The sequence below is a fragment of the Hypanus sabinus genome, chromosome 9 (genome assembly GCF_030144855.1).
Source record: "Hypanus sabinus isolate sHypSab1 chromosome 9, sHypSab1.hap1, whole genome shotgun sequence".
In the NCBI taxonomy this organism is placed as follows: domain Eukaryota; kingdom Metazoa; phylum Chordata; class Chondrichthyes; order Myliobatiformes; family Dasyatidae; genus Hypanus; species Hypanus sabinus.
In genome coordinates, this window is record NC_082714.1 from 125,198,925 (window position 1) to 125,218,285 (window position 19,361).

Genomic DNA, 19,361 nt, shown 5'->3' on the forward strand with positions numbered 1-19,361 from the left:
TCCTTCCTTCTACCAGGAAACTTTTATGTACTCCGTGCAATAGATATTTAAAGTTGTAAGTTGTTTCAGTATTGCCACGTGTACTAAGATACTGGGGAAAAATTGTATTACACCCCCATCCATTCAGACTATTTCACCACATCTGTACATTGAGGCAGTACAAAGGGATATAAATAACAGAATGCAAAATAAAGTGTTACAGTTACAATGAAAGTGCAGTGAAGATTGACAATAAGATGCAAGGCCATGATGAGGTGGATTATGAAGACAAGATTAAATCTTATCGTACTAGAGAAACATGCTTATAATGTGGGATAGAAGCTGTCCTTGTACCTGGTGGTGTATACTTCCATGTTTTTGTACCTTTTACCCATTGGGAGATGGAAAGAATAAAGAATGTAAGTAAATGTAACTTCTTAATGAAAATCATAAAAAAACCTGCAGATGTTGGATATCTAAAACAAGCTAAAATAATCAAAGATATATCAAATAAAGCAAGTCGGTCTGCATCTGAAGCAGAGAAGCAAAGCAAATGCATCAGGTCAAAGATCAAAGTTAGAAGTGGAAAGGAAAGACAAGTTTATTAAGCTTCAGGGAGTTCAGAGGAGTCCGATGAAGAACTGATGTGGTAGGCAATTAAAGCTCAGGGATGCTCCAGCAGGCATTCTGTAAGGTGATTACTCAATTTGCATTTTGTTTCTTCCATGCAGAGGAGAAAACATTGTGAATGCTACATTAAATGCATTACACTAGATTGGAAGATGTGCGAGGATTAAGACTAGTGACGAAGTTGGTGCCCAAATGAACATTAACTGATTAAACTGTGCATTCTTTTCTTTTAAAATATTGCAGTGGGATTATGTTTACTCCTGTTTTGCACATTTAAAAAGGCATTTTTGAAACCTTATCATGAACCTGTGTGGACCTTGATTAAATACAATGATGAAGGAGTTCTTGTAGATAATCAGGTGAGTAAATGAAATCTGTTTTAAACCTCTGTGCATTGCAATTTTATGATAACATTAGTTAATTTATTGTCCATTCTTCTGAGTAAACATAGGTAATCAGTGCAAGTCATTAAGACGCATGCTTAATTTTTATATTACTTGTAGAGTCCATTAAATCATGTGGCCAGAAAGAGGCTCTTCAGACCAGGGGTATCACTCTGTAATAATCACATTTCCATCATTATCTAATGCTTTATATACTTGTTCTAGAACTCACTGCTCTTATATTCCATGTCTCACTGGAGAAGGTAAGTATCCTATTTGAGTTCTTATAAGTCCACCCAACTTCAGTGGAAAAAGCCTGCTTACATTTACCTTATCTATACCCCTCATAATTTTGAATACCTCTATCAAATCTCCTCTCAGTCTTTTATGTTATAAAGAATACAGTCCTAACCAGTTCCACCTTTCCATATAACTCATTACAGTTCATTAATTGATAACACAAATCGAGAATACAAGCCTTTGAGCATCACTTGAATGTGTTAAATATTCTATGTATAGCACATCTGTTCATGCAACATTCTGGTCAAACTATATCAGTTAAGATTCATTTACTGCTTTAATGTTAATTACATCTTACCCACTTTCACCATGTACTGAATTTATGAAATTATTTAAAAGACATGATTCCTTTTTCACAACAGAAGCCAGCACGTTTTCTTTCATCACAAGTAGTTTCCAATGAAGTTGGGCTGAGTGCTGAAAGAAATACAATCAATTATGGCAGTCAAAGATGTGTTGGAGTAAGTAATTGGCTTTTTAATTTCACTTAAAGGTGTGATGATAGCTATTTTAGATGCATTTAGTTTTAATTTAAAATATCACTTGACAATGTTCATGTCTTTGCAGGAAACAGTTAAGTTCAAGTGCATGAACATTCTGTACATTATTAAGATGAGTTCTTTTGTAAACAGCAGTGAGTTTAGACCTTGTAAATATAAACAAAGGTTTTGATTTCCTTCAGCATTGTCATATTCAAATAAATAAAGGCAGCAAGAAATATAAAATATATAAAAATAATAGCTCATTATTTGGTGGGGCCATCATAGTTCCTGATTGCTGTGCCTTGGTATTGATTACTTCTTCTCAGGTAATGATTAAAGATTAGCTTTATTTGTCACATGTACATTGAAAAATATAGTGAAATGTGTTGTTCTGGATCAACAATCAACACAGTCTAGGGATTGTGCTGGGGACACACAAGTGCCAGTATAGTATGCACAACTCATAACCCTAACTGCATGTCTTTGGAGGAAACACATTCGGTCACAAGGGGAATGTACAAACTTCATATAGATAATGGCTTATTTTTTTGCCAACTATCAGTGACAAAAATCATTGCTTTTTGAACACATACACATGCAACTGATGCTACTTAAAAACTGATCACTCTAAACCTGGTGTGATACCTAATAGTGTAATATCTAAAGTTCTTGCACCCGACAATAGTTAGAAATTGCTCAGCAATAGTCTTCAGTCCCAATTAAGTGACATAGTATCCCAAAGAAACAAAGGGACTTCTGGCTATTTTCTCATTTAGTTTTTGTCTTTAATAATTGTATCAAATAATTGGCTATCTTGAATAACAGATAACCCAATTAACTATAATCGATTGTAGTCGTGTCCTAGGTCCTCTGTCTACCATGCACTGTGGAAGTCCTATCCTGGTCTGACTTTACAAAATACAACACCTTGCACTTCTTTGGGTTGAATGCCTTTTAACGTTTCTGACCTCACTAACTGTACCTTGCTAATCAAGATCCCCTTTTAAATTCCGATAACCTTTCTCACTGTCTATGATACCAATTATTTTAGTGTCTGCAAACTTATGAATCATGTCTTGCAGATTCTCATTCAAACACATCATCATCATTATTATTCTGTGCCGTTTGACATGTGTGTTCATGGTCTTCCATCTGTCTCTAATTTGATCCTTGCCTGGAGGAAGACCCCCTTCACACTGTTCTTATTCTTTTCTCTGTCCATGACCATGATTGCTCTTCACAATTTTTTCTACAGAGGTGATTTACCATTACATTCTTCTGGGCAGAGTCTTTACAAGAAGGGTGATCCCAACCAATATCAATACTCTTCAGAGATTTTCTGCCTGGTGTCAATGATTGCGTAACCAGAACTTGTGATATGGACCAGCTGCTCACACAAGCATCCACTACTTGCTTCATGTGACCCTGATCAGGGGGCTAAGCATGTGCTCTATCTTGCCCTGAATGCTAGCGGAGGGAAGGAGTGGCTTGCATGTTCTTTGGTAGAGATATTTCTCTGCCTCACCATAAACAACAATAGGCCTAACATCAATCACTGTGGTGTATCACTAGTCAAAGTTCAAAGTAAATTTATTATCAAAGTACAGATATGTTACCATATACAAACCTTATTATTATATTCTTGTATATTATTATATATGATTATATTATAGTCATATTCTTGTGAACATACTCAATAAATCCTTAATAGAATAATAACCATAACAGAATCAATAAAAGGCCACACCAACATGGGCATTCAACCAGTGCACTAAAGACAACAAACTGTGCAAATACAAAAATGAATTCAAATGAATGAATGAATGGATGAATGAATAAATAAATGAATAAATAAATAAATAAATAGATAGCTAGATAGATAGATAGATAGATAGATAAATAAATAAATAAATAAATAGATAAATAAGCAATAAATATCAAGAAGATGAGATGAAGAGTCTTTGAAAGTGCATCCATAGGATGTGGGAACATTTCAATGATGTGACAAGTGAAGTTGAGTGAAGTTATCTCCATTGATTTGAGAGCCTGATGGTTGATGGTAATAGCTGTTACTAGTTTCCAGTACAAAAAAAAATCTTCTACTCTCACCCTCTGTTTCCTACCATTAGGCCAATTATTTTTCTACTTAGCTAGCTTTCCTTGGATCCCATGTAACCTAACCTTCCAGATAAGCTTTTTATATGTGATCTTATCAAATGCTTTGTTATAAAAAATGTCCACCATGCTTCCCTCGTCAGTCCTCTTGGTTACCTCTTTAAAAAAAAACACTAAGACTTCTGAGACACAATTTCCCATTCACAAAGCCTTTCTAACAAATCCTAGTTGGTCCTTGTCTATCCAAATGCTGCTCGGTGTGTCTCTCAGAATCACCTCCAGTAACTTATCTACTGCCACTGTCAAGCTCACTAATCTCCAGTTTCCTGGTTTGTTTTAGCTACCCTTTCATAAATATGGTAACAGTATAACATTATCCATCTTCTGGTTTACCATGAGAACTTTACTCATGGTTGAAGATTTTATTTATCTATTTATTAAGATACAGCACACAGTAGCCCTTTTGGCCTTTTGAGTCGTGCTGCCAAGCAACCCCTGAATTAACCCTAAACCTAATCACGGGACAGTTTACAATGACCGATTAGCCCACTAACTGTTACATCTTTGGAATGTGGGAGTAAACCGGAGCACCTGGAGGAAATCCACATGGTCACAGGGAGAACATACAAACTCCTTACAAAGAGCAGCAGGAATTGAACCCAGGTAGCTGGTATTATAAAGCAATGTGCTAACCACCACACTACCATGCCCCCTCCACCCCATGTAAGATGATGTAAATATCTCTGTAATTTCTTTCTTAGCTACCCATAAGGTTTGAGTTCTCACTTGGACAGGCCTTGGAAACTTAGCCTCTTAAATGTGCTTTTGGATCGTTAATCTCTCATCTTTGGTAATTCGTATATACAGTAGCCCAAGGGACGTCCCAAATTATTTGTCCCAATTCCTCAATGTCCATCATTGTCTCAACTTATGTAGCTTGAGGTAATTGTTCCCTATGTAAATTCATGGCAGAAATTGAAATGAATTTCTCTTAATCAACAATAATTGATTTTGTTGTAACGCAAATCAAATATTATAGTAAGCAATACATCAAAATTGTGGTAATCCACTATCTGACAGGTTTGTACATGGTTCAACAGGTGCTGATTCCGGTGCTCCTTTGAAACTTACTCAGCTCAGTTAAAAATTGTTTTTTTCTACTCTTGTAACATTTTTTTTCAAAAAGTGAATTAAAATGTGTTGGAGTATTAATAGAATAACATTCAATAATCCAAGACATCCACTAATATAGCACCGCTAAAGTGCCGAGTGTCCCTAATTTGATAGTTCACAGAAATGAATACAGTAATTTAATTTTTTTATTATCAGTAATATATGATTAGCTAGGTTTCACAAAGGCATTGTGGATCTGTAATATAATTTCTACTTTAATATTCTGTCTTCAGGTAAGACCCAATATTTTCATTAATCTTTTCAACCAATTTATAGTTGCCTCTAATTTTTAGTGTTTTTTATTCTTGGACTTCTAAATTTCTCTGCTCTTCTCCAATTCCCCGCTTCTTATCAAATTGAAAATATTCTCATATATTTTTACCAGATCTAAATTGGAGAGCATCTCACTTACACATATTGAAATCCACTTGCACGGTTTTTTTCCCAGTGGGTGGGCTGCTAATTTAATATCATCAATATACAATACCTTTCCATCTTCTTTGTGGCTTCATTAGAAATTCTGTGACAAAATGTGATTATACACCCATGATTACTTCTCATTCTCCTACTTCTAAACAATTTTTTTCCAAACCAATAGACTGCTTTCAATTTAATAACAGAACATGATTTCTTTTCACATTAGGGGTTGAGATCCAATGTCAAAGGGACAATAAGACAAATGAGTGTCCATGATTCAAGAGCATTGTCTCCTAGAAGCAATTCGGTAAGAGCAAATACTCATCACTGCTTTATAATATTTTCATTTAATTTTGGTAGAATGACAGAAAACACATAATTGAAGGTCTCAAATTAAATTGACAGAGCAAAATACAATTAAAATTGTTCTTTAGCTTCATTCTGTGATTGGTTCTTTAAAGACCCAGGTGTGTGGTGCTGGCCTTCTGATCATTATAAAATATTGGTTCAGCTATTGTACCATGATCATTTCAGAGCACAACACCTCAGGAAAGAAGTCAAGTGGAGACAGAGAGACAGCCTGTTCCTATTACACAGGAGTCTAGTGACATTGAATAAAGTTGATTAGCCAAGCAACCAATTGTTGCATCAGGGAAGCACTTCTTTGAAATAAGAGATTTGTGTCTGGAATGTACCAAGGGAAGCGGTAGAGGTTGATTCAATTATAGTAATTCCAAAAGGAACTGGCTAAGTATTTGAAAGGAAAAAAATTGCAGCACTGGGAAAGAGTTCTATCTGGATTAATCTTACATAGAGATGGCACATATTGGCAAGCTTAATGGTCTCCATTTCTTAATAGCAAAGATTTTGTGAAATTATGATGCTCCAAGGAAAGGTACTTGCACTACTTTTCTTTCAGTAGAAAACATAAGGGTGCATGGGCTTGCTCTGACCTCAGTTTCCCAGGATGCTTGCTGTGTTTATGGAGCACAGAGGGCTCCCTTTCAAACCCAGAGTTCTTCATTATTAAAGGGCTCCCAGTGCTTCCAAATACATTTTAATTGATACATAGTTTCCTTTGTTCCTAACCATTGCAATTGAAAGATTCTGTGCTGGAAATATAGTAAAAGTTGAAAATAAATGTAAAGTCTCAGAAGATTTACTAATCCTTAAAGACTGCAGTTCACTTATTCAAGAAGGTTTTCTTTGGAGATCTTAAAGTTTAATAAAACTCATGATTTCTTTCAAATGTAGATTCATCACTTCAGGGGAGCGTGTTCAGACCAGTCACTAGCTCCTTGACATTTTGGAAATACAAACAAATTCCTTTGACAAATAAACAAAACTTGGTACCAGCTGTCATGGAAACTTGAGAAAATATTGGCAGCAAACTTTCAGCATGAATCTTCAATGTTCTGTAAACATTCCCATCTTGAATGTTCTGCATTTGAATGTAAATGATGAAAGGAGGAGGAGACGGGGGGGGGGGGCGGTTATTGATGAGAGAAGAAGGAGGGAGGCTGAGGACAGAGAGAGGAAGAGAGGGAAGTAGGAGAGCAGAGAGAGGAGAAAAAGGAGAGCAGTCTTGGTTCATCTGTGTTATAGGTGAAGATTATATCTGTAGTATGGCAAAGAATTTTGCACACCTTATTCCAATTTACTTATACAATATGTTTATGGGTTGAATCCCCAGGATGTCTAATGATTAAGTCTATTCCATCTACAGTTCATAAATACACCAATAGATCTTATTAAAGCGTAAGATTGTGAGAAAGCTAGTAGAGTGCTGTGAGACACACAAGATGCTGGTGGAACGCAACAGGCCAGGCAACATCTATAGGAAGAAGCACTGTCGACGTTTCGGGCCGAGACCCTTCGTCAGGACTAACTGAAAGGAAAGATAGTAAGAGATTTGAAAGTAGGAGGGGGAAATGTGAAATGATAGGAGAAATTTCCAACATCTGCAGATTTCCTCAAGAGTGCTATGATAATATTTTTTTAAAGTGAAGGACATCTAAGTAAAAACAATGTATCCATGGGATAAAGGGACTCCCACTTGTGTGTGAGATTACGATGAATTTTGTTCTGCAGAGGGCCATGAATTTTGGAGACCTTTATGCCGGAGACCAGTAGCTGTTGAGTGATTAACTATAATTGAAACCTAGTAATGTCCTCAATGCTCAGATACTGGTTTCCTAAAATTGCCTTGATACTCAGGCAGCAGCTCTGAAAATCACAAGAGTTAACTCTTCAGGCCTAAGACTCAGCTTTATTTGAAGATAATTTCAAACACATCTCCGCCTGGCAATTACTCAAAGTAGTCTTTTCCTGTGTTTGTAGGTGTTCAATCTTGCAAAATATTAAAGGTTGCCTACAGCACTGTATCCTCATTACACACTTACACCTTTGGTAATTTTCGTGTCGTAATTGCTCCTTCCTGCTTGGTTACAACATCTTTAGCTGGTCAGCGCTACAAGTCTGTAGCATGTTTCCTTCTCATTCCAATGTCAGTGAATTATTCCACTGTCCTGTCAAGGGAATAACACTCTGAGTCACATTTTGACTTTTATCATATCAAGGTGATTTAATGAGGTAAATTCTGGGTTTTTTTACGTTTTGAATGGATTTTACTCCAGGTCAACTGTGGTTCCTGCATTTTGGACATCTCTTTATTTGAAGTTGGTTATGATTATGGCAGTTCTGCGCTTCTCTGTCAAATTTGGGCATTTTAGACAAAGAGTCCAAGGGCTTAATGTCCTTCACAGGCATTTTTTTCTTCTTTTTTTTGGTGTTTTGGGTGGTAGGGTGCCTGCACTGAGTAGTTTGTTGTAGTATGGAATGAAGAGCAGAGCCATAGTTGAGGAATTCTTCAACATGTTCTTTTCTCATAGTGCTGATTACCTCCTCATCCAGGACATTTGCCTCTATTCTTGGCTTACATTTAGGGTGGGCCATAGGTGTTTGGGTTGCAGATGAAGAGTCGTCATGATTACAGAAGTGTTGCTGGTCCGCCTGTACTCATCCTAGCAACCTGTTAAGTAGCAGATTTTCTAGTCTCAGGGCCTAAGGAGATGTTTCTTTTCCCTTGAGGTCTGGTGGACTTCCAACCCAAGCAACTGCTGGTCATACTCATCAAAACTTTCCTGGTAGAGTAGCAGTTCAAAATTGTAGACAAGGAAGGTATTTTTGAGTTAGCCTGAAGTTGCTGATGAAGGTGTACAGGTAAGTAGCCCTATTGGTAAGCACAACTTAAAATACAACTTGTATAACCGTATTCTCGGTTTATGGCGTAGTCTCCATAAGAGATCTAAATAACCGTTGTTTACTTTAGTAAGAAACAAGCTAAAGTATTATAAAGTATTAATAATTTTAAAATTTTATTTAATTTGATTACTTTAACTCACTTTAAATTATTCATCTTTCCTTTAATTGTAGCATATTTATGGAGATGGCAAATTAAGAATGAATAACATGTCACAAAGATTTAGCACGTTTGGTTTGGCTAAGAGGCACAGTATGGTAAGAACAATTAACTCTGATGTTCGATCCTTTGTTAAACAAATATTAATATATTGCACATAGGCTGCAAGTTGTGGAGAATAGAAGTTTTGCTCTCTGCCTAACTGTGCATTCTCTCTCATCAGCATGAATATAGTTATATGCCTTAATACTTGACACTGGGTCAGATGAATTAGTGCCCAGGATATGAAATCAATATTACTCATAGGTTAGGCATTAGAACCTTGAAAATATATATTGAGCATACTAAGGGTGCTGCCTAATGAAGAGTGCTATGATCAGGGAATGAAATGCTGAGTTCCTACTAAGCCCACTAATGGACTTTGTTTAAACCCTGGTGCAGTCATGGGTGATTACTGCAACTGGTTATGAGGAAGCTACATTTGCTCTAACCAAGTCTCCTTTTGCCATTGTTTTGCTGAGCCCTTTCAAAACTCAAGGTACGAGAAATCATGATACAGGGAACCCCCCCCCCCCCCCACCATATCTTCCTTTAGCAATTACAGGGAATACCATCCCAAAAATGCCAAGTTAGAAAGTTAGATAGCAAGTGTATTCATGTTCATATCATTGAACACCAAGTTCCTTTTCAAGTTACAGTGAGAATACACAGGAATTCCATACATTTTCAGGGCTTACAAACCATAATTCCCTCTGCAGAAGTTCATTTCATGGGCCAGCAATTTTGAGGGAACCATGGACAACCAAGTGATTTCCAAGTAATGATTTTCCATGGTTCCACAAAACCACTGGCCCATCCACCATCTCATTTCATCATTAGTCTCCATGTTGAAAATTGGGAAAAATTGGACTGAAGAGTTGAAAAATTTCCAACATGGGAATGAAAACTCCAGGTATTTCAGTGGGGGTACCCAGACCAGAGACTCGGAGGAGAAAAGTAAAAAGTAATTTACCCAATTTGTATTGATATTGTTAATGTCTTTTAATCTGTTTACAACATTATGTTTCTTCAATTATTTGTAGCAATCATAATTACTCTGAACGTGCGACATTTATAAATATTCACCAGGTCAGGCAGGAGGTGAGGGTTTAGTCATGCTTTGCCTCTTAGGGAAGCTCAGTAGTGTGGTGGCTAGAATAATGCTATTATAGCACCCGCACCATGGGTTTAATTCAGCCGTTGTCTGTAAGGAGTTTGTACTGTATGTTTTCCCCATGACATGTGGGTTTCCTCCAGGTGCTCCAGTTTCCTCCTGTATTCCAAAGACGTACGGGTTAGTAAGTTAATTGGTCACATGGGTGCAATTTGGCAGTGTGGGTTTGCTGGGTCAGAAGAGCCTGTTAACATGCTTTATCTCTAAATAAATAAAATCTAGGACTGTCACGGTGGTCTAGACTGGGCTTCAGTAGCAAACAATCTAAGGCAAATTTATCTTCTAAGAACCCCTACGCCTCACTGCTCAAACCACAAGGGCAAGTACTCCACTCTTTCAGTCTCATGCATTTACCCTAAGTAACTGCATGTAGATAGGAGCCATCATTATTAAGGTCAGTTCAGCTCAAAGGGCCCCAGGTCTGCAAATAATACAACTGATGTACAAGGGAGAACAGAAGAAAGACATGCAAAATATAATGCCATAATGGTCAAAAGAGCAACTATTGCCACAGGCTTTTTGACTGAAGCTAGACCACTTCCATGAAGCCAGTGGGGTATCCAGGAGGAAAACTGAAAATGTAACAGTGTAGCGGTGTGCTACATGCAGCGCTAAAATTATGACACGGAGTCGGTAACTGCAGTCGAAGAAAAAAAACTTTATTCGAAATCCCCAGCCTCACTTTAAAGCCTCCCTCAACCTGCCCCCGTGGCGCAGAGGCTCCAAAGCTCTGTGCTCGCAAACCCCCGTAGGCTATCTCCCTTAGCCGGGAAGCTGGCTAATTGTGAGCCGGTTCGGATGTGCCAGGAAATGAGTCGCCACAACAGTGTAGTATGAATGGAATCTAGAAACCAAATAGGTCTGATATAAAACAAAGTGAGGCAAGAGAAACACAAAATAAAGTAGGGGTCAGATGGAACTGGGCAAGAGGTAGAATGAATCTTAGTGAATTTTGGAATAGCTGGAAAAAAACAATCGAAGTAGATGAAGTTGGTGTGAGTCACAGTCAGAGGGCCTCAGATTTATTGCTGGAAAGGAGTGTAAAGGTGGTAGGGAGAAAGGCTGGGCTTCCTGTAGGATAACATATTGTTGTAGGAAGGTGAGACACCAAAGGAACCTAACTACAAGTGTAGGCATGAATTATTTTGTCACTCATTGGATGAAGTAATAGTGCATTCATAATAAATGTCTTTGGTTTCTTGGACAATTAAATAAAATGATTATTTTTCTTGGTAGGACCATTCATCGCATGCAAGTTCAATATTCAGCACAAGGAATTCTTCACTCTTTTACAGGGCACAAGATTGGGGTACCAAGGAAAAGATGGTAAGAATAAATCTTATCATTATGCCATTATCCAAAACATTCCTTTCTGTTCTAGAATGTTCAAAGTGGTACAGGAAACTAAAATACAAATAACATTTTATAAGCTCAAGAAATTCTGCAGATGCTGGAAATCCAAAGCAACACATACAAAATGCTGGAGAAACTCAGCAGGTCCAGCTTTTCAGGCCAATACTCTTCTTCAGAACTGTAAAGGAAATGGGAAGACGCCAGAATTCAAAGATACAGGGCGGGGAAGGAGTACAGCTGGTAGGAAATAAGTGAAACCAGTTGGTAGGAAAGGTAAAGAGCAGGAGAGGAAGGAGAGGAGAGAGGACGAGAGGAGAAAGGGAAGAAGGAGGGGACTCAGGGGGAGGTGATAGGGAGGTGAAAAGAGGTAAGAAGCTAGAGTGGAGAATAGAAGATGAGGGGAGGGGGAGGGAGTTTTTTGAACAGATGGAAAAAAATAATATTCATGCCTTCAAGTTGGAGGCTTTCCAAATGAACTATAAGGTGTTGCTCCTCTATCCCGAGGATAGCCTCATTTTGACACAAGAGGAAGCCACGGACCTAGCAGCATGTCGAATGGGAATGGGAATCAGAATTAAAATGTTTGGCCACCAAGAAGTTCTGCTTTTGGCGGATGGAGTGAAGGTGCTCAGCGAATTAGTCCCGCAATTTACGTCAGGTCTCACCAGCGTAGAGGAGGCTGCATCAGGAAGACTGGCCACAATAGGCCATGCCAGCAGAGTCACAGGTGAAATGCTGCCTCATCTGAAAGGACTGTTTGGGGCCTTGAATGGGCAGGTAGCACTTAGTCTGCTTGAAGGGATAAGATGGGGAAGGACAAGTGAACAAGAGAATCATGGAGGAATCAATCCCTGCAGAAAATGGAGGATGGGGAAGATTAGTAAGGAAGGACAAGTGGACAAGGAAATCATGGAGGAATCAATCCCTGCAGAAAATGGAGAATGGGGAAGATTAGTAAGGAAGGACAAATGGACAAGGGAATCACGAAGGAATCAATCCCTGCAGAAAGTGGACGATGGGGGCGGGGATAAGGTAAAGACATGTTTGGTGATAGGATCCCTTTGGAGATGGCAGAAGTTGCAGAGGATGATGGGTGTGGAGACTCATGGGAAAGTAGGTAAGTACAAGAGGAACTCTATCACTGTTCAGGTGGCAGGAAGATGGGATGAGTATGGGTGTTTGGGAAATGGAGGGGATGCGGGTGGGGGTAACATCGATGGTGGAAGAAGGGAAACCCCATACTTTGAAGAATTAAGACATCTTTGATGTATTGGTAAAGAAAGCCACATCCTGGGAATGTTTTATAAGTTTCTTTTTAATATGGTGAATGGACAATAATCATATAGATTTAATGAAAGGAAATTATTTATTCTCATCAATTCAACCTATTGGATCCAATCTGGCTCACTAGGGATCATTCCCATCAATCATTTTTGCTCTCTCCTTATCTGACTGTTGCCCTGCAATTCATTCTCCAACATCAGCTCCATGGGAAGGGGAAAATTACAATTAACCTGACAGATACGGGAGAAAACCCATCTGGCCATAGAAGAAATAGCACACCGCAGAGTCAGACTTAAACCTAGGCCCCTCTTTAGACCAGTGAGGTTGTCCCACTAACAAATGTGCTAACATATTACTCTAGTGGCCACCATCCAGTCCCTGGAAGCTCCCCGCAGAGGAAACCTCATTAGCTCCATTCATCTCTTTTCTAATTCCCTTTTCACTAGTGACTCATTCTCACTCACACCCATCAATTCCAATGTTGATTATTCACCTCTTAACTACACCTAAAGGATTCTTCTCAGCAGATAATGAAACTAATAAAATGTTTCTGGTATGTGAGAGGAACAAGTGCATTTGAAGGAAATCCGTGGCAACTCTATCCAGACAGCAGCGAAGGTTGTGATTGAATTCAAGTCATGGGAACAGTGAGGACGCATGCTGTACTAGCCATTATTACTATAGTTTATTTTACGAATAAGTATAATAGCTCAAAATCCATCCTAAGTTCTCTGGCTTGAAGCAGTCTGTATCAAACTGAATTTCTTTGGAACTGTAACTGGTGACAAGCATGGAAATTCAATCCAGCTGAATCTATCTTCCATGTGAAAGTTGCACATGAAAGAGGTTTTACCAAGGCTAGCTCATGCAAGATGATCTTCAAGGTGAAACAGTGTCCGGTTGGAAAAATGCCTTAGCAATTCTATAAGCTTTGTCAAATCATTTGTGAATCTGATGTTATCTGACATCAGTTACGTGTCTGGTTATAATCATACTTCCATCATCACCAGCAAGAAGTTGAACTTGCATTGAAATCCACTTATAGAATAAGAGATTGATATTGCTTTGGAATTGATAATGAGATTTAAATTAAAGCATGTGCATTATGTCATTGACATCTTGTACACAATATCTACCAGTCTCAGTTTTAAACCCAGAAGAAGGGTCTTGGGCCAAAACGCCGACTGTTCATTCATTTCTATAGATGTTGTCAGACCTGATGAGTTCCTCCAGCATTGTGTGTGTGTTGCTTTGGATTTCCAGCACCTGAAGAATTTCTCATGTTTATCAGTTTTAAATGTTTAGAATAATGGAAAGCATCACAATGCCCCGTGATTGGGTTAGGGTTAAATCAGGGTGTTTATGCGTCTGCCTGAACCATTTCCTGTGCCAGTGCATTCCATATACAGGTCCACAATCCCTCATCCGAAATTCTGAAATCCAAAAAGCTCGAAAACCAAAGTTTTTTTAGCCACAGTTGACGTCAATCAGGTGTGACGTGACAGCACTAGCAGAGGCCGCCAGATGTCAGTTGTGGCTCAGCGCTCGTACTGGTTACACGTACATTTGCTGTTCACTGATATTTTGTGTTCACTGTTGAATTTGTGTTTAATTTCACTGTGAAAATGTCAAAAAGAGCTGCAGATACCCCTATGGGTAACAATGAGAGAAAGAGAAGGAAGCATCTATCATTATCAATAACGCAGAAAGTGGAGTTATTGCAGAAGCTTGCTCATGGTGTGTCTGTGCGGCATCTTACTGAAGAATATGGAGTCAGATCTATCACTGTATATGATTTAAAGAAACAGAAAGACAATTTATTGAAGTTTCATATTGACAGTGACGTTCTACATTTATTCCAATAAGTCATTTACTATGTGTTTGATTCGGTTCTAAAGCTATATATTTTTATGTTTTATTGAATATTTTTGTTATAAATAAAATATTTTTCTTGTCATTATTCCCTAAACAATACAGTATAACAACTATTTACATAGCATTTACATTGTATTAGGTGTTATATGTAATCTAGCGATGATTTAATATATTCGGGAGGATGTGCATAGGTCTGGAGCTCCACCGGGTCCTAAAGTCCACCCGCATTGAGACAGATTAAACAAAGGACTTGAGCATACATGGTTTTTGGTACCCGTGGGGGGTCCCAGAAACAACAAGGAGGGATTCTGATATCCAAAAAATTCAGAATTCCAAAATGCAACTAGCCCCAAGGATTATGGACCTGTACTGACTATTCTCTGGGTGAAATAATTGTTCTTCAGTTTCCCATTAAATCACTTCCCTCTCAACTTCAAACTATATGCTCTGGTTCCTAATTCCGGCTTTCTAGGGAAAATAAAATTACAGTATATGTGCATCGACCTTATCTATGCCCCTCATGATTTAAACACCTCTATACGATCAACCTTCTTTCTCTTACACCACAATGTAAAAAGTTGCAACCTGTTTAAACTCCCTGCATAAGAAGATTCATCAAGTCCTAGCACCATCCTCATAAATCTCGTCTGAAACTTTTCGAGCTTATTGGCATCTTTATTATATTAGGGTAATGGAAACTGAGCAAAATATTCCAAATGTAGCATAACACCTGCAACATAACATCTCAATTTCTATACCCAGTGACTTACTGATGAAGACCACCCTGTCACCACCTTCAGGGAATCATATACATGTACTTTTAGGTTCCTCTGTTCTACAAAACTCCATTGGCCATACCATTCACTGTGAAAGTCTTACCCTCATTTATCTTCCCTAATACCATTATTGAAATTAATAATTTATTGAAATTAAACTCAGTTTTCCATTCTTCTTTCACACTTACTCAGCTGATGAAGAACCTTCTAAATCCTGACACCACCTATTTCAGTGTCATCTATAAACTTACTAACCATGCCTTGTACTTTCTCACCCAAGTCATTCAAATAGATGGCAAACAGCAAAGGGCCTAGCTCTGACCATTGAGAAACACCACTAGTCATAGAGACAGGAGGTCTGAGAAACAGTCCACCATTCCTACTTCCTGCTTCCTACCATTGCGTATCCAGCTAGCTTGCTCTTCCTAGATCACATGTGACCTAACTTTCCATAGAAGCTGGCCTTTGAGAAACTTATCAAATACTTTATGTCTACTACTTATGTCTACTACTCTGCTGTCATTGAATTTCGTGGTTACTTCAATCAAATTTGTGAGAAATGATCTCACATGCACAAAACTGTGCAAATGCCAATATATCCTGCACACCCAGAATCCCCTGTAGTGACTTATCTACCACAGATGTTAGGCTGATTGGTCTATAGTTATCAAGCATTTCTTTGCAACCCTTCATAAATAAAGGCTAACTATTAGCCACCCTCCTGTCTTTTGTCCCTTTATTCGTTGCTAACGATAATACATATATATCTGAACCTGGGCTCCAGCAAATTTTTCTCCAGGTAGGTAAATTGCACCTAATAAACTAGCAGACAATAATTCAAGAGTTATCTTAATAATACCTTAGAATATATGTTTATCATTTATCAGAAATGACCATTATTTAAGAGAATATTATAGCAAGCTTAAAAAAATGAATATGGTAAATAATGGAGGATTCTTGATTTAAGAGATGATGAGAAACAGAAAATATACTATACTACTGGTTTAGAAAATCACTTGCCTAGAGGATAATTTTTTTGCAATATAATTTCCAAATGCCTATAGGATCTGCATAGCTCGTCTGTAATGTCAGATTGGTGTCAGATTTAAGTTACTTTATGCAGGTTGGTGCCTTGATAGAAACAGTAAAACACAAAGTTGACATCACTTCCAAGAAAAGTAGGATATTTGTGCAGAAACATGTCTTCATGACACTCAACGTCCATTTCACAACAAACTAAAATGCACAGAATAAGTTCAACATAGAGAGCTGGTAATATGGAAGTGTCTATAAGTGAGTCTCCTTTAAATTTTGCACCCACCCTTTGCTACAGAAAATCTTGGGCCTTTCACCTCCAAGTTTTACCTGTTGTAATGCAAATCCATCCCATGACAACTGATCACAACCAGACCCACCATCTTCACCATTTGGTAGGAATATCTGCCTCTGTGCCCACTTTCCATGGTGACCTTGCATTTACTGAATGTACTTACAGCCTTTAATTTCTTCCTCACCCTGATTGTGCTTAACTGCAACCAACTCTAGTTTCTTGGTTAATCTTACCAATTTAGTTTTTAGCAGTGAAGATTCCAAACAGGCATAACTTAGCTCACCTTTTTCATTATCAGAGAACAAATACTAGACCGTGTCATCTTTCCTGGTTTTCAGCCAATCTTCCACTGCTCAAGAAAGAAGCTCTTTTCCCCATGAGATATGTAGTATGAAAATGTTATATTTACTAGGTCTGCAAAATTGGCTCATTGTAAAACTTTTATTTGACTGTAGCCTTACTAACATTGACCTGTTAGATATGGAGGAGAGGTTGGTCTCCATAATGTCCAGGCTATAGAGAAAAAATGAAGAAAACCAATTTCCATGCACAACCAACCCTGGAAATACAAAAACAAGTGTTTCAGTTTTTCAAATTATTAGCTTAAATGTATGGCTTGTGATGAATGAGTTCATGGTTCATAATAACTCAGATTTTAATTTTTAGAACAGATACTGATTTAAGATACATTTTAATAGAAAATCATAAACAAAGTGATATCTAGTTTGATTTTTATTACTTCGACTTGTGTTTCTAGGAACTGGATGCAGAACTAGCAGAGGCTGTCTATAAGCCTTGTGTATATAGCTATGAAGGAGAAGAAGCAAGTATGCTAACTCTTGATTCCATCAGCCGGATTGAAGATAACATAAGCTTAAGCTTCTTGAATGATTTGGAACCAAAGTTTAAAACACTGGCAAAAATATGTCAAGATAAGAATCCACATTTAAGTCAACAGATATAGATCAAAGCTGGGCTATCAATGCCTTTTATTTAGCCAATTCCTAACTAAATTGAATAACTTCAGTTTATGACATTTGCATAGTGATAAAAATTATATTTCTCAATGGTTCTGGTTCAGTTGTTGCATGTTATAACAAGCTTGCACATTGAACCAAAATGACTTCATTGTGACTTCTAAGGCAACCCTATGCAATACTGTGGAACATTCAGACATTTGAATTTCTGCGGTGTTTCCTAGATTATCACGACTGGCTGATCATGAGATTAAAAAAGCAAATTCAAATCTTAGAAAAATAACCAGCGTTTTGGAAATTTCTGCAATAGACCAAACAAGTGAGGAGAATTATACTGGAAATTAAATTCCATAAATTGTAGTTTATGCAAAAACTGGGGACAAGTTTTGACAACGTTTCATGCGGTTTTTACAGTTCTGACTCATTGCCAATTAAGGATTGAAAATGTGTTCAGCTCGCTCTTGCATTTTCTTTGCAAAGCTATTTTAACTGTTTGAAAAGGCTGTAAATATTTCATATAGCAAGAGGAGTATTACATTTTTCTACATAAAAGGAATATTCTATTATATTAATATTCCTTTTCTCAGGTATTTTCAGTGTTGAAACATAGGATTCAATTATCATTTGGCACTACATTAACAAAATAGTAGGACATCATCATTCCTGACTTAACTGCAATACTTATTAATTAGACAAGTCCAGAGTAGTTGCCACTCTCTACATGCCTCTTCATTGCAAAAACTTCACAGGGGTAAAAAAGCACCCTGAAACACTTCATTTCCTTGCCCTTTTCTCCTGCATTAACCAGGAAAAGGACACTGTTACTGTCAAAATCCTGCTTGGTGAGGGGATACTCCTGACATTTCAATTTTGCTTGACAAACTTCAAGTGAAGTAGATTAAGGTCATTATTGTAGTTGCAAGTCTTGGCTCAATGTTATCCCGCCAGCAGAATTTTTAATCTATATTTGAATGTAAGATGACAGGTTCACCATTTGGAATTCTATGTTTTTCTGCATTAGCTTTACTTAACTGTTATACTGGGGTCTTGGAATAGTGGGCTGTGTAAATATTGTGTATTTTTTTTACAGGGATTTGAAAAATGTACATTGAATTGTTTTAGACAGCAATTCTTTTGGAGTATGAATTATCTTGAGAATTGGTGAAGCTGGTTTTGATCTTTAAGTATGCAACTTTAAACACTTTATATTTTTGTTAAAAAAGGGTTTATATGAAATATAGTTCAATATGAAATACTGTATGTTTAAATATCCCAATTTTTTCTGCCTATCTACCAAGTACAGAATAGCAGTAATAAACATTTTTTCCTTAAAAGTCTACGTCAGCAGTTCACCTGCAACAGATATTGCTGTCCACACTAGTACTGCACGTCCCACCAACACACTCACACTCATATTCTACTGTGGTACATTTGAAGACCATGTACATTTAAAATCTGTGCCTTTTGTGGTTTGTTATATTGGTGGACCAGCTGATAGTTGGAAGTTGTTTGTCTTCAATAAAGGATACATAATTGGTGACTCTATCTGACTTACTTGCCAACTGAAGTAGTAACACCAACACTACATCATTGAAGTTGTTTTTGTTGACACAGGCACTATATTGTTGACAAGTCCTGACATGTTAAGTGAGT

The 19,361-nt window shown here is 37.6% G+C and overlaps 1 protein-coding gene across 1 annotated transcript in view; it reads left to right on the forward strand.

Annotated features, from left to right (window-relative positions):
- Positions 1-18,976, forward strand: part of LOC132400118 (cadherin-like protein 26) — a 45,975-nt gene extending 26,999 nt beyond the window's left edge. The window contains exons 10-15 of the mRNA XM_059981192.1: positions 853-968; positions 1,655-1,753; positions 5,706-5,786; positions 8,915-8,998; positions 11,350-11,439; positions 17,489-18,976. Of these exons, the coding sequence (XP_059837175.1) occupies positions 853-968; positions 1,655-1,753; positions 5,706-5,786; positions 8,915-8,998; positions 11,350-11,439; positions 17,489-17,695 (677 nt within the window). The 3' untranslated portion in view covers positions 17,696-18,976. The remainder of the gene's footprint in view (positions 1-852; positions 969-1,654; positions 1,754-5,705; positions 5,787-8,914; positions 8,999-11,349; positions 11,440-17,488) is intronic.
- The last annotated feature ends 385 nt before the right edge of the window (positions 18,977-19,361 follow it).